Source organism: Lithobates pipiens, unplaced genomic scaffold (genome assembly GCF_037356315.1).
Source record: "Lithobates pipiens isolate NorthernLeopardFrog02 unplaced genomic scaffold, aLitPip1_a1.2 Scaffold_1, whole genome shotgun sequence".
Lineage (NCBI taxonomy): Eukaryota > Metazoa > Chordata > Amphibia > Anura > Ranidae > Lithobates > Lithobates pipiens.
Genome location: NW_027507685.1, coordinates 146,239,113 through 146,255,049, shown reverse-complemented (window position 1 = coordinate 146,255,049; position 15,937 = coordinate 146,239,113). Strand labels below are relative to the sequence as shown.

Here is a 15,937-nt window from a genome sequence, read left to right as displayed (position 1 = left end):
AACCACTTGCCTTCCATAGGTGGTGGCTTATTTAATAAGGTAGGTTGTGAATCAAAGCCCATCTAAAGTATTTAGTTACAAACTATGAGAATGAGCACAGTCCTGTAATTATGATGAGCAAAGTCCTTTAATGAGGATGGGCACAGATCTTTAATGAGGAAGGGAATCATTATTAATGATGATGGGCACAGTTCTTTAATGACGATTAGCACAATCCTTTAGTGACAATGTGCAAAGTCCCTGTAATGAGGATGGGCACAGTCCTGTAATGAGGATGGGCACAGTTCTTTAGTGACAATTGGCACCGTCCTGTAATGAGGATGAGCACCATCCTGTAATGAGGATGGATGCAGTCTTAACTATTTGCACCGAATAGCATAGTTATACGGCAGCAGAGTGCCTCTCCTAGCCTGCATCATGTACCTAGTATGAGTCGGCACTTTCTGGTAGGGGGCACAGCAGAAGCCGATCAGCGGGTGCTGGCCAATAGATGTCACCCACTGAGCAGCGAGGAGAACGATGTAAACAAGGCAGAGCTCTGTGCTGTCAGCGGGGATGTCCTGGATTTTGTTTCCCTGCAAAGTGGGGAATAAAATGCAGCACATCCCTTAGTAAAAGCACCACATAGTAAAAACAAAAAACACTAGCTAGGCACACATTTAACCCTTTGATCGCCCTAGATGTTTAACCCAGCCAGTGTTGTTAGTACAGTGACAGTGCATAGTTTTAACACTGATTACTGTAACTGGTCCCCAAAAAGTGTCAAAAATGTCAGATTGTCCACTGCAATATTGCAGTCGCTATAAGTCAGTGATCTCCGCCATTACTAGTATAAAAAAATAAAGAATTAAAAATTCTGTATATATACACCATAGTTTGTAGACACAATAACATTTGTGCAAACCAATCGCTATACACTTATTTGGAATTTTTGTTACCAAAAACATGTAGCAGAATGCATATTGGCCTAGATTTATGAGGAAATTGGATTTAAATTTTTTCTTTTTTTTATTGGATGTGTTTTATATCAGAAAGTAAGAAAAAAAAAGATTTATATATAATTTTTTTTATTGACTTTTTTTGTTTATAGTGCAAACAAAAAAAAATGCAGAGGTGATCAAACACCACCAAAAGTAATCTCTATTTGTTGGGGGGGAAAAGGACAAAATGTGCAGTGTTTCATGACTGCACAATTGTCAGTTAAAGCAACGCAGTGCTGTATAGCAAAAAATTGCCTGGTCATGAAGAGGAGTAAATCTTCCGGAGGTCAAGTGGTTCATGGCGATGGGGCACCACGTCCTGTAATGACGATGGGGCACCACGTCCTGTAATGCCAATGAGCTCAATCCTGTAATAATGATGACCACAGTCCCATAACGACGGCACTTTACATTTTAAATAATTCTGTCTAGGAGAGTGTCTATGTTCAGATCTTTGTTTATTAGAGTAATTTACAATCTCATTGGCACAATCCTTTTTTGGTTAAGGTAACATGGAATGAACCACTTGACTTCTATAGGTTGAGGCTTATTTTATAGGACCATTATGGATCTAACCCCAAATATCTGCGTATGCTACAAACTATAATGTTGAGCGCAGTCGTGTAATAATGATGATGGGCACAGACCTGTAGGGACGATGGGCACAGACCTGTAATGATGTTGAGCACAGTCCTGTTATGAGGATGAGCACAGGCCTGTAACCCAGGGGTTCTCAGCCATTGGTGTATGTGCCTCAGGGGTTACATCTTGCAAGTTCTGAAAGTGCTAAAGTAAGTATATAACAATAGTTCAAAGCTTTGACAAACAGGAAACCATGTTTTAAATATAAAAAAATTTTCATTGCTGCTTAAAAAAGGGGAATTTATTGTATTTTTTGTATAAAACCATGTTTTAAATATACCATCAAGCCTCAGTTTGGGCAACAGGGTTGTAGAGAATTGGATATAATTGAAATGAGTTTGTCATTTAGGCCATTGCTTTACATAATTGTTGGGGTATTTTGACAGACCTAATGCACCAAACTCCAATTTTTTGTGACAAGCTTGAGACCACATGAGAATGTGTTTAAAGCCAGTACCATTCATAAAACCTCATTCCCGAATGTGTGTGTCTGACCTCACCCTTAGAACTAACCTGTTGGGTTGATAACTTGTGACAGGTGGCCGCACCCTTCCTTCAGAAGTTAATCATCCCCTTAATACACTTCCATCTTCTCTGGCTTAGTTCCAGGTTGATCTTGTCAGTTCCTGTGTTGTACAAGGCTGTTTTGGCAGAAGAATGCACAATCAAAAGTGTAGTGTAGTGTCTTGTCTCTAATTAGAGGTGACAAGACATCCCTTTGTACTTTCTGCTCCATTTACACATGGCTGGCTCCATGTTCTGATCGTACCACTGCATGGAATATTCCTCCAGGCTGCCCAATTAGAGACTGCAGCTGGAAATCTGAAGAGAACATTTATAAAGCGAAAACTTTTGGATAGAAAAGGAACACCTCGTCAGAGGTTCTCTGCTTGGGAAAGTGGAAATATTATGCTGGACCCACAAGGTGTCCTATAGGTGTTCTTATCCGATAGTTTTGTGATGATGTTGGTGTAAGCCAGTGGTCTCCAGACTGTGGCCCTGGTGCCAGATGCGGCCCTTTGCTTGCCTTTATCTGGCTCCAGGTGCACTATTCCTCCCGCTGATATGAGACACTATTTTGCCAACTGACAGCAATTGGGCACCATTTCTCCTACTGACATTAGAAATGGGGAACTATTCCCCCCAATGATACCAACGACGGGGCGCTATTCCTCCTACTAATACTAAATATGGCAATGTTTACTCCCACTGATGCTAGGAAAATGACCACTGCCCTGGGCCCCCCTAAAGTCTGAAGGACAAAAAGGACAAAAAACTGGCCATTTGTTTAGAAAGCTTGGAGACCCCTGGTGTAGGTTATCTGTAGAGACGAGCTTTGGTGTCCTCCAAACTCATATCTAACCCAAACTTTGAATTTTTGTACTCCAGTGAGCTGGACCACAGCTCATTGGAATACAAAACAGTGGACCTTTTGGGGTTCAAGTTAAAGATGAGTTAAGAGGAGGCTCATCTCTACAGATCACCTACACCAATAACATAAGGTGAATGACCTGACCTGCAGGTCATTGGTGTACAAAAAAAGTGGGAATTGGAGATAGAGATAAGTATGAAGGACACTGAAGCCCCTTTCTAGTGATCTGGTTACTACAGCTTCCAGACCCCTGCGGCTCTCCTGTTTCCTATGTTTGTAGTGCAAAGCAGCAAGATTAAGGGCTCATTTACATTTGCAGCAGCCCTTGTCACTCCTCTAAAAAGTGATCTGTGGCTGATTACTTTTCAAAGGACGGCTGACAAGCTATGTCACCTCCTCAGCACCAGTATTAACCACTTTAGTACTGGCCAAAACATGGCTACAGCGCAGTACTATAGGCCTTGGTAGACATCCTCCCAGAACCCTGCTCCCTGTGGCACGCATTGAGCATGCTCTGCGACCGCTGTGTCCTTCGGACAGCTGATCACAGATCTGGGTAAATTTGTCCCGCCCCAGCTGCGGTATATTGTTCTTGGTTCAGGGTCTGCAGCCCTTCACAGTGAACAGCTGCGGTTTCCTCATCAGACCCTGAGACATGATTCATCCAAGCCATATATAAAATTACTGCCCATGATCTGACGTTTGTAGTGATACCTCACATGTGTGGGACAATTGCTGTTTGCTTACATGCGGGAATTTTATTTATTATTTTATCATTTTATTTTTTCCAATTTATACACTGTTGCTTTCTTTTTTTTTATTATTATTTTTTTTAGCACTTTTATTGCTGTAAACATCCTTGTGACAGCAATAGGCATGTGACAAGTACACTTTATGTAGAGATCTGGGGTCTATAAGACCCCAGATCCCTCCTTCGCACTTAAAAGCATTCAAAATACCAAGATCTGTTACATAGTTACATTGTTAATCGGGTTGAAAAAAGACACAAGTTCATCTAGTTCAACTAAAAAAATACAATTCCATATACACAATCCTGCACCCACAGTTGAGCCAGAGGAAGGTGAAAATCCCCTAACAAAGCATGATCCAATTTTCTACAGCAGGGGAAAAAAATCCTTCCAGATCCCCAGAGAGGCAATTGGATTTTCCCCGGATCAACTTTGCCTATAAATGTTAGTACCCAGTTATATTGTGTACATTTGGGAAATAATCCAGGCCTTATTTAAAGCAATCTTCTGAGCTGGACAGAACCAGCCCTTGAGGGACTCTATTCCACATTTTCACAGCTCTTACTGTGAAGAAACCTTTCCGTATTTGACGATGAAATCTTTTTTCCTCTAGACGTAAAGAGTGTCCCCTTGTCCTCTGCGATGTGTTTTTGAATGCTTTCGATTTTTTTTTAAACTGGCGCAGATGGTTTCCGAGTAAACCGGAAGTGGTGTCATGTCATTGCTACCAGTTTACTGTTATGAACAGCCGATTCCCGGTGGGACGGGAGAGCCGTGGAAGGTGGAAGAACGTCCACTTATGCTGCTTGTAATAACAATCAAGCGGCTAGTAAGCTGCTCCGATTGGTATAACAAGAAAGCCAAGCGCTGACTCTACAAAATGATATGAGATGCCTGCAGCTTTCATCCTGGGGCAACCACCGAAATAAACGGGACGTGGTTAAAGAGCCGCCGCTGCCCCCTAAAAATGCTATCCAAGACAAACGCCTTGCTGTAGATCTGTAGATTCGCAGCTGGCAAAACCTACGGGATTTCCACGGAAGCTGGAACTCACTGTAGAAGATACCACTTTAACTATTGCTGGCTTCTGGGTCCTGTGTTGAGTGGCTGCCCTGCTGCTTTCTGAAGACAGGAGGACAGTCGTTTGCTTGGAATGGACACCTATCAGAGAGCACCTTGCATTTGTTTCAATGAATGCAAAGCGTTTTCACTAGACGGGGCAGGGATGTCACCTTGTCTAATCAGAGAACACTGTGCGTTCATTTACAAAATGCAAAGTGTTCTCTGAATGGTGGCCATGCCGAGTGTGCGACTTCCTGTGTTTAGTAAGCAGCAGGGCAGCCGCTCGTCATGCAACCTAGAAGCCAACAGCAATCAAAGCTTCCACGGGGATCCTACAGATATGGCACATGTAAAAATTGCCATAACTAAACTTCAGCTTTAAATGTTGTTTTTGATTGAAATGGTCAGTTAAAAGCATATCTTGTAAAGGAGACAATAGACCAGGAATAGCTTACATGGTAGGCTCAAAGCTGCCCTACTTAATATTTTCAGTTTTGATTACGTGTTCACACCGTGTGGATTTAGTTCATGGCCTGTGAACACAATTTATGAGCAAACATAGAAAATGAAAGAACAGCTCTGGCTTCTTGAGAAAGATTTTTCATCCACCACATAATACACCCAAGGCAGGGAAATTCCATTACAACTTCCTCCTCCTTTTCCTGGAAAGTCCATTATCTTATTATTAGTGACTCTCCATCCAGTTAAACTACACCCATATGGACATTTTTGCCAAAAAGTTATGTGATTTGCTGCTAACCTACAGTCTGTGAAGTGTTCTCCTCAATAAATCTACAAAGCTTTGTGTGGCCATGTAGGATTTGTTTATTAACCTAGTATAGTGCTGTGTAAGCAAATTTTATGTGGTGTTTTTTTTTTTTTTCATCTGGTATATAAATATATTTTTAAGATTTAAAAAAAAAAAAAATGTTTTAAGATGGTCTAATGTCCCATACACCTGAGCGTATTTTCCGACGGAAAAAACTTGGATGGTTTTTCCGATGGAATTCCACTCAAGCTTGCCTTGCATACACACAGTCACACAAAAGTTCTCTGAACTTTCGACCGTCAAGAACACAGTGATGTACAACACTACGACAAGCCGAGAAAATGAAGTTCAATGTTTCTGAGCATATGTAGGAATTTAAGGCCCGTACACACGATACAAAAATTGGATGGAAAAATTTGTACGACGAGCTGTCTGCTGATTTTCAGATCGTTAGCACGGTGCTTTCAACAGTCGATTTAGCTTTTTTCGCCAGACAGTCGCTTTTTCGTGCAGACTATAACATTTTTGTCGGATGTGAACTCGACGTCCGATTTTCGTTTCATTAGTGCATTAGACATGCTCAGAAACGAAAGAATACAAACAAAACTATTCAACACATTACGTCACTTCTGACGTTGTATTCTGTCGTACGAAAAGTTTTCATGTGGTGAGTAACCTCTTCACTTTCAAAATGAGCCTAGCATACCACAAAAAAACGGACGTTTGGTCGTCCAAAAATCTAAGCGTGTGTATGAGGCTTTAGTGTTACTAAACCACACAGGGCAGCACAGTGGTGTAGTGGTTTGCACATTCACCTAGCAGCAATAGGGTTGCTGGTTCAAATCCTGACCACGACACTATCTGCCTGGAGTTTGCATGTGTTCTCCCTGTGCCTGCGTGGGTTTCCTCCGGGTACTCCGGTTTCTTCCCACACTCCAAAGACATGCTGGTAGGTTAATTAGACCCTGTCCAAAAAAAATAAAAAATTGGCCATAATATGTGTATGTGTATGTGTATGTCAATGTTGTAAGTGTGTTGGGACTCTATAGGTTAAAGGACAGCATAAATAGCTGCAGATGGACACTGGTGGCTAGAAAAGCGCCCTGAGGCGATTCAGTTCGTATAGGTAGCGCTATACAAGTCAGTAATTCATTCAAACCCAGGACCCTGCATTCACTATATCTGGTCTCCCTCAGTACACAAAACATGGAATGCAAATTATTTTAGTAAATATAAACTGCTAAATACCTTTTTCTCATCAGCAGTATATAGCAGTCTTGTGACTTCTATCAGTGTCTGGTTAAAGCGTGTAGGAGGAGTTTTCATTCTCTTCTGACTGTCCCATGAGGCTACATGACACCTGACCCTCTGTCTGGACAGTGCTGACTGGCCCTGTGCCTATCACATGCACACTCCCAAAAAAAACAAAAAACTATCTAGCGATATACACCAAACTGAGCATGTGCAGAGTGCCTCCAAGGCTCTGTACTATCAGCATATGGATTGGGGACAGTAGAAGAAGCGAGGATCAGAGAAGACAGGATCAAACAGCGTTTTTACACAATGCAGAGGATTAACTCCTTAGGTTCCACATTGAGTCAAACAAGCCTTCCCCCTTTCAGAACACAAGATAACAGCAGGGGAGATGGCTGTACTAACATTGGATTGTTAATACAGTGGCTCCAACTGGAGCTGTCAGTATTTTGTCGTTCAACGCGCTGAGTTGAACCAAAAAAAAAAAACCTAGGCTTTACTAGGCTTTACTCCGATTTCACTGCACGCTGTGAAATTCTCAGTGTGTATTAGAAGCTTCAGCAAGTCAGATGAAGCCTCATTTTCTCGCTGGAGGTTGTCCACCATCTCCTTGCCTTTTACTTCCCAGCCTGAATATCCCTTGCCTGCCCCTTTCATTCATTGGATTTTAGTTCTTTCAATCATGGAGGCTCGGCATCACCTAAGGTGGTCTGTTTGCGAATACAGTGCGTCTATCTATGAACACTCATCTAGATTGACATCCACCCCTCAAGACATTTTATATTGGCATAACTTGTTCTGCTTGCATCAGAGCTGAGGACTCTTGAGATGATTAATGGTGTAGGGTGCTATAATGGTTTCAGGATGCTACTATATACAGCATTCTGACTCAATGATGATGTCACTAGGTCTAAAAGAAGATGTTCAGTGTCCATTAGGTGACCTCACTGGTCAGTAGGAAGACCTGGGTTGGGCCAGAAGTGATCATGATGGGAATGGAGTGCCCTGGTTTTGAGGATTTCAAGTTACTCCAAAAGTAATCTACAGATTTGTCTACATGCATGTGGAGGTGCCTTCTCTAAGGACACAATGTACCTCTACCAAGTACTACTGTATGGGCCTACAGATTCACTTGAAAGCCTTTCTACAGCTTAAACTCTCCTTAAGGTTAATCCTTTCAAGAACACATTCCATTAATGAGCTGAGAACCTTTTTTGTGATGCGTATAAATTTTTGCTATAATGTATATTTGGCTTTGCATTAAAGCATGTTAAAAAATCCTTTGATTGTCCCCTGATCCAATGGTTATCAGACTGGGCAGGGGTTACCAGGTATAGGGTATCTTTAGTAGATGTCCTTTGAAGCTCCACAGGGCAAGTAACGTGCCATTGTTTTCTTTCTCTTGAATGCAGGAAACTCTGTGACAACTGTACACATTGATCTGTTGCTGCACAATCACCTGAAAGGTTAGTGGTCACCGTCCTCATGTCTGTAGGTATTATCATAGGGAACCAGGTGATGACTGTGGGAAATATTGGTTATTTTAAGCGCACGCCTCAGTGATGCGATCATAGGCATGTTATTAATGTGTATCTGTAGTCTAATTATTGGTGAGCATTGTGGAACTTGTGTTTAAATGTAGGTACCCTTTTACTAGCACAGGATCCCAAAAACCCAGAAACAGGCTTTTGGGATGCTTTGACAAAAAACCTGATGTCTGTTTTTGCATAGTCAGCACTTCCCACCTCCTGCTCCATCTCCAATGAAAACAAGAAGCTATGTATCTACAGGCAAAACAAGAAGTCAGGGAAGTTTTTCATACTTTTTGTGGTGCAACAAGAAATGGGGCTTAATCCTCCAAAAAGGAACACAAAGGTTTAGAACATCTGTCTGGATTTTATTGCTATCGGTGTCCCTTCTGAGGGTGAGTTGACCTCACATCCTCTATGGGTGAAAGTGTCCCACAGATTATCCTCTATGGCGGCATGGACAACTTTAAAGTAGAACTGAGGCCAAAACGTATTTTTTCATTTAGGATAACGTAAGGGAGGGTTACGGATTTTTTTGCCTTCTGTGTCCCATTACGGAGATTTCCCTTTCACTTCCTGTTATGGGACAGGAAGTCAGAGGAAATCTCTTTAAATGAGGAAAATCCTGGTAGTCACCAGAGAGGCTTGGGTGTCCTTCAAACTCATTTTTATCCACACTTCCTGCAATTTTTAGTCCAATTGGCTGGAGGCCAGGCCATTCCCCACAATACAGCACACAAAAGCAATGGGGCGGGACGCTGGTGATGTCAGTGCTCTTGTATAGACACCTGCCCAAATTTAGTGAATGTAATTGGCCAAACATAAGCATCTGTTACTATAAGGGCACTGATGTCACCAGCATCTTGCCCTTATGTTCTATGAGGCTGGCAAGTAGAGGTTCAGATAGAGAGGAGTTTGGAGGATGTCCAGTCACCTCTCTAGTAGTCACCAAGGTCACCAAAACTTGTGTCCCAATTGGATAATTTCCCCCCTAATCCTGTTCTGGTGTCTACTCAAAATTTGTGATTTTCTTTCACTTTCAGTGATATTGGTTACCCGGAGGGTAATTCTCCCCAAAGGGTACACAGACCGCAGTAAAAACCTGACAGGTGTTCCAATTGCTCTCCATGATATGTCAAAACGAAAAAATTTTTTTTAGGTGTCAATCATCTGGTCACCTACAGTACTTAGCGATTCCTCCCACTGTTGCTTATGAAACTGGGGGACACAGTAATAACGTGGGTTCATGGGCAAACTAATGAAAGGCACCAGGTATGGGACACTCAAGAGACTTTAGCAGATGGTATCTTAGCGACGTTTGGTGGAGCAGGTAACAGAGGTATGTATGTGCTATCTTTTTTGCTTGGACATTTTTTGGCCACTTTGATTTTGGTGACACAACCTGATCAGAAAGAACATAAAAAAAAATGAACAATGTTAATCGCTGGAAAAAAAAGTTTGTTCTGGAGTTGGGTTTAAAGTGATACTGTTTTCCCATGAGCTTTTATTTGTCCTCATAATTAGAAGGATGGGGTTGGTATGTCTTATGTCTACATACTGTGCTATAAGGTGTTTCTCTTCCTCAATTTGTGTTCAATTGTGAAATTTGGGAGGAATCCATTTCGACAGACCATTAATTTATGTTGCAATTAATGTTAGATATTCTGTGTTAGTATCTATTATCTAAGACAACATGGGAAATCCCAGACAATTCCTGTAAATGGTCATGAAATGAAATATCATTGACTCTTTTTTTTCATCCTCAGGTCACCATGTCTCCGAAAGGCACAGTGGTCCTGGCATACAGCGGGGGTCTGGACACATCATGTATTCTGGTGTGGCTGAAGGAACAAGGATATGATATCATTGCTTATCTGGTGAGTTTTTAATTGAATTTTTACTTTGATACAAATTGCTTTTTACCCTGGGGACTCAAAGACCTTAAGGCCGGCCATACACAGAGCAAATTTCTTTCCTGCGGCCACAGGTGGCAACAGGTAAGCAAGTGAAAATCTCCTTTCCCCATCGGAAGAAACCCTACTATTCCTTTTGCAGTGACTGTAAAATTTTAGATTCCCTCTCACTTTCTGGTAATATTGGTCCCAGGATAACTAGTGAGATTAAATCTTCTGAACTGAGACAGCAAAAAGACCTTTATTGTTGACTTATCCATCACTTTCAGATTCAGACCTTTAGACCTACAGCCTCTATGGTTCATAATCTGACCATGGTCTTAGCAAATATAACTTTTGGAATCTGTTGCCTTCAGCAAGAAAAACATATTGGGAAAACTTTTCTAAGATTATTATTATTTTTTTTTAAAAGCATGTCTTTTCTTTTCACGGTGACTAATATTGGGTAGTTTCACTCTAAGGGCCGGTTCATACTGCTGCGTGATGTGAGATTGAGATGCAAGATGCGATGTCTGTGCAATGCAAGTTCGGCCATACACATTGTATGGCTGAATTCGCATCGCATACGGACAAAACTCACACAGGACCTGTCTTTTGTTTTGTGTGTGTGTTTTTTTTTTTGGTCCACAGCAGAATCGGATCGCATTGGGGGTTCACATTTCACACTGTGATATGCGAACTGATTTGGTGATGTCATTAACTTTTAATTGACACTCCTAGCAGTTCGGATAGGGCAGTGTGAACTGCCACTGGGAGACATGCAATGCGGGAAGCTGCAGTGGGTTTGCAGGGTTCCCGCATTGCAGCAGTGTGAACCGGCCCTAAAGTGAAACTCTGAGGACAGATAGATTGGAGCTACTATGGCTAAGTTTTTTTTTTTATTTAACCACTAGAGATCCGCGCTATAGCCAAATGACAGCTACAGCGCGGACCTCCTTTGCCGGGACTACGTCTATTGACGTCGTCCCGTGCACGAGCGGCCTGCGCGCCCCCTGAGGGGCGTGCGCGGCGCGCTCTGTGATCGGTGAGTCTATGAGACTCGCCTGATCACGGATCCGAGCAAGGGGTCGATCCCGACCCCTTACCACGTGATCAGCTGTCAGCCAATGACAGCTGATCATGTGATACAACGAAGCTGGTAATCGGCTATTATTCCTCCTCACGCTGACAGCGCGAGGAGAAAAAAAAAGAGCCGATCACCGGCGGCCGTGATCGGGACATCAGTCCCGATCACGGCCAGCCCTGCCAGTGCCCACCTACCCCCTGCCAGTGCCACCTCATTAATAAATAAGTGCCCCCCGTCAGTGCCACCCATCAGTGCCCATAGTGCCACCCAGCAGTGCCCACAGTGCCACCCAGCAGTGCCCACAGTGCCACCCAGCAGTGCCCACAATCTGCCTCAACAACGGTGCTGCACCCCAGTGCCACATATCCGTGCCCATCAGTGTCATCTACCAGTGCCCATCAGTGCCGCCCATCAGTGCCCAGCAGTGCCACCTATCAGAGCCACCTATCAGTGCCACCTATCAGTGCCCATCAGTCCCATCTATCAGTGGTACCTATCAGTGCCCCTTAGTGCCACCCATCCGTGCCACCCATCCGTGCCATCTTATCTGTGCCCATCAGTACTGCCTTATCTGTGCCTATCGGTGCCACCTTATCTCTGCCTATTAGTGCCGCCTTAACTATGCCTATCAGTGCCCACCAGTGCAGCCTATCAGTGCCGCCTCATCAGCGCACTTCAATGAAGGAGAAAAATGAAACAAAAAAAATTAAACATGATTTTTTTTTTATTTTTTTTTTTGCATCTTTTTTTGTTTGTTTAGCAAAAAGTAAAACTCCCAGCTGTAATTAAATACCACCAAAAGAAAGCTCTATTTGTGGGAAAAAAATTATAAAAATTTCATTTGGGTACAGTGTTGTATGGCCGCGCAATTGTCATTCAAAGTGCATCAGCGCTGAAAGCTGAAAATTGGTCTGGGCAGGAGGGGGGTTTAAGTGCCCAGTAAGCAAGTGGTTAAAGCTTAAAGTGGTTGTAAACCCTCACATATACCCAGTGAAGTGACTGGCCTCAGGTGATACATGGAAATAAATATAATCCACCATGTACATGTTTATCTGCAGCGGTCTTTCCCCTACAACCATTCAAAGTGCAGAATTTACGCAGGATCTTTTCAGGTCTCAAAATTTAGGGGGTGGAGAGCTGACGTTGCATTAGTGAGGAGAGCTCTGAGAGCTGATTGAAAGGAAGTGACACACCCCCCCTCCACACAGCACACAGGAACAGAGGTGAGGCTGTCAGTCACTGGCTGTGCCCTCCCCTCTCACAATTTTTCTCTGGAAACTTGTCAGAATTGACTCATGCAAATCTCATGCAGGTCATCATGCAGATATCATGCAGGTCTCACACCTGCTTCTGATTGGCCGGATTGAGGATCAGTGTTTAAGCAGCAAATATTCATTAGCTGTTGTAACACACCTGGGTGGGATCGAAGCACATCCTCTGCATCCTGAGCCCACCCGATTTTGAAGCCTATTAGAACCTCTGGCTCCAATCAGGTGCTTAAAAAAAAACCACCGCTGTAATTCATGCACCCATTTCCCTAAAAGGGGAGGGATGCATGCATAGAGGGTAGCTGCGGCCATGAATCTATGCATGAATCTATCCATTACCATATAGGAGGGTGGAGTGGAGAGAGGGGGCGGCCCATTATAGATGGGCCGCCACTGATCTGCATGAATCTCTTCTGATAGTCTATCCCAAAACCAGATGATTCCGGGAGCCCCCAAGCACCCAGCAGGTGTAGGGGAGGGGTAGCATCCATTCTTTCCACTCAGGTCTCAGATTACACTCAGCTCTTTTCTGTGCTGGGCAGTGTGACATCAGATCCCGCTGCCTTCTGAAGCTCAGAAATGCTGTGTAAACTGAAAACTTTGAAGGGCTGTAGAGAAGAGAGGGCTACAAATAAACAGGTACAACTTATGTAGGAGGATTTGTTTCATCTGTGTATCACCTAAGGCCAGACACTTCACTTGGTATATGGAAGGGTTTACAACCACTTTAGATTGGCGCATAGGCTGGTACTTAAATTGAATGAGAAGTGTCCTTTGTGTGCTTGTTATTGCTCTCTTCAATTAAATCTTCCTTCCTATGACCCCAAACTAAACTCCTCCTCTGCATATCCCTGCACTGGTAATCTTCTGCTGCTGCAGGGCTAATACAGTTAATACAAACTGCTGGACCCCCTATAGATACTCCTCAAGAGTGCTAACTATGTTCACGCTTTCCAAACCCCTCCTCCGTTCATAGAAGCTATATCTTCTAACAATGAAAATCAATGTATGACTGGTGGGTGAATGAAAGGTCATTCAGGGCTAGCTTCCTGACCTTATTACCTAGAAGGTGAGTGTCAGTGGTGGGCCGCTGGTAATTTCTTTGAGGGGGGTTGGCAAACTGTATGCCAGTGACAACCCCCCCTCAAGTCGGTAGCATTTACCCCATCGGTGGGTTCCTCTGCTCAGTGGCGGCTCCCCATTCCTCTGCTCTCCACGGGTCATAACGGTAGCGACGGCTTCCGTTTCCTCCCTCCTCCTTTTGGCAAATCGGAAAATGCCCGCTCACACCCCTGCTTCTGAATGCCCAGACAGCAAATATTAATTCGCTGTAGTAACACCTGGGTGGGCTCATGGCGCAATGCTCTGCACCACAAGCCCACCGTGTTTTGAAGCCTATTTGAGCCTATGACTCTAATCAGGTGCTTTCCAAAAATAACCCCGCCACTGTAACTCAGGTGCCTGGCGTCCTGAAAGGGGCTGGACTCATGAATAGAAGGTGGCCATGAATAGATTCATGCTATGCATGAATCTATCTATTATAGATATGGGGGGGTGGCATGGATAGAGGGGGCAGCGCCCGTGCACCCCAAATGGATGGGCCGCCACTGGTGAGTGCTGGAAGTACGCAGGCAGTGAAGTCTGAAAATGATGATGACAGATGGTAGTAGCTCTGCTTTACCTTTCCCTCATACTAGAAGGATTCTGCTTTCACTTACCTGTTATCTCCAGCACTGTGTACAGTATATGGGTTAGTGTGTTATAGTGTGCGCATGCCACTTGCAGGTTATTGTGACCCGAGGTGAAATTCTACTAACAAGAAAGTGCAAGTCTGCAAAACTGCTGATGGCGGGGACAGATAACACATCACCTCTGTGCACACTTTATCCAGGCTCCATATGATAACAGGAGGAACATTGGAACGCTCATCTTTAAAAGTTAAAGGGAACCTGTCAGGATAGAGAGAGGATTTCTGACATTGCTAAGTTGTCGTTTTTTTTTTTTCAGAGTTTTTGTTGGTATCGAAATGGGCCTAAAGTGACAACAGCAATGCTGACACAAAGACGCGCTGTTGCTAAATTGTCTTTGAAGGTGCAGTCTTCACGGCTGTCATCTTTATCCATGTTACACTACTTAAAGTGGAACTAAAGGCAAAAAAACAAAAACCTGTGAGCAATCAGAACCTTTAGCTCCCATTCACACTGGTGTGACGTGCTTGTCATGGGATTTGACAGTTTAATTTACTAAAATAATTGCATTTCCATGTTCTGTGTACTGTGGGAGACCAGATTTGGTAAATACAGGGTCCTGGGTTTAGTAACACTTTAATGTATTAAGGTAAAAAACTTTTTGCATGGAGCCCCCACCAGCCCCGCCTTATACAGTATCTCACAAAAAATTAGTACACCCCTCACATTTTTGTAAATATTTTATTATAACATTTCATGTGACAACACTGAACAAATAACACGTTGCTATAATGTAAATTCGTGAGTGTACAGCTTGTATAACAGTGTAAATTTGCTGTCCCCTCAAAATAACTCAACACACAGCCATTAATGTCTAGACCACTGGCAACAAAAGTGAGTACACCTCTATGTTAAAATGTTTCAAATTGGGCACAATTAGCCATTTTCCCTTCCCGGTGTCATGTGACTAGTTAGTGTTACAAGGTCTCAGGTGTGAATGGGGAGCAGGTATGTTAAATTTGGTGTTATGGCTCTCACTCTCTCATATTGGTCACTGGAAGTTCAACATGGCAACTCAAGGGCAAAAAACTCTCTGGGTATCTGAAAATAATTGTTGCTCTACAGAAAGATTACCAAGACCCTAAAACTGAGCTGCAGCACGGTGGCCAAGACCATACAGAAGTTTAATAGGACAGGTTCCACTCAGAACAGGCCTCGTCATGGTCGACCAAAGAAGTTGAGTGCACGTGCTCAGCATCATATCCAGAGGTTCTCTTTGGGAAATAGACGTATGAGTGCTGCCAGCATTGTTACCAGAGGTTTAAGGGGTGGGGGGTCAGCCTGTCAGTGCTCAGACCATACGCCACACACTGCATCAAATTGGTCTGCATGGCTGTCATCCCAGAAAGAAGCCTCTTCTAAAGATGATGCACAAGAAAGCCCGCAAACAGTTTACTGAAGAGAAGCAGACTAAGGACATGGATTACTGGAACCATGTCCTGTGGTCTGATGAGACCAAGATAAACTTATTTGGTTCAGATGGTGTCAAACATGTGTGGCAGCAACCAGGTAAAGAGTACAAAGACAAGTGTATTGCCTACAGTCAAGCATGGTGGTGGGAGTGTCATGGTCTGGGGCTGCATGA

General features: G+C 43.4%; 1 protein-coding gene across 1 annotated transcript in view; it reads left to right on the top strand.

The window, feature by feature from the left end:
- The window catches only part of ASS1 (argininosuccinate synthase 1), a 147,532-nt gene that overhangs the window by 7,394 nt on the left and 124,201 nt on the right, over positions 1 to 15,937 (top strand). The window contains exons 2-3 of the mRNA XM_077478172.1: positions 8,241 to 8,294; positions 10,124 to 10,234. Of these exons, the coding sequence (XP_077334298.1) occupies positions 10,130 to 10,234 (105 nt within the window). The 5' untranslated portion in view covers positions 8,241 to 8,294; positions 10,124 to 10,129. The remainder of the gene's footprint in view (positions 1 to 8,240; positions 8,295 to 10,123; positions 10,235 to 15,937) is intronic.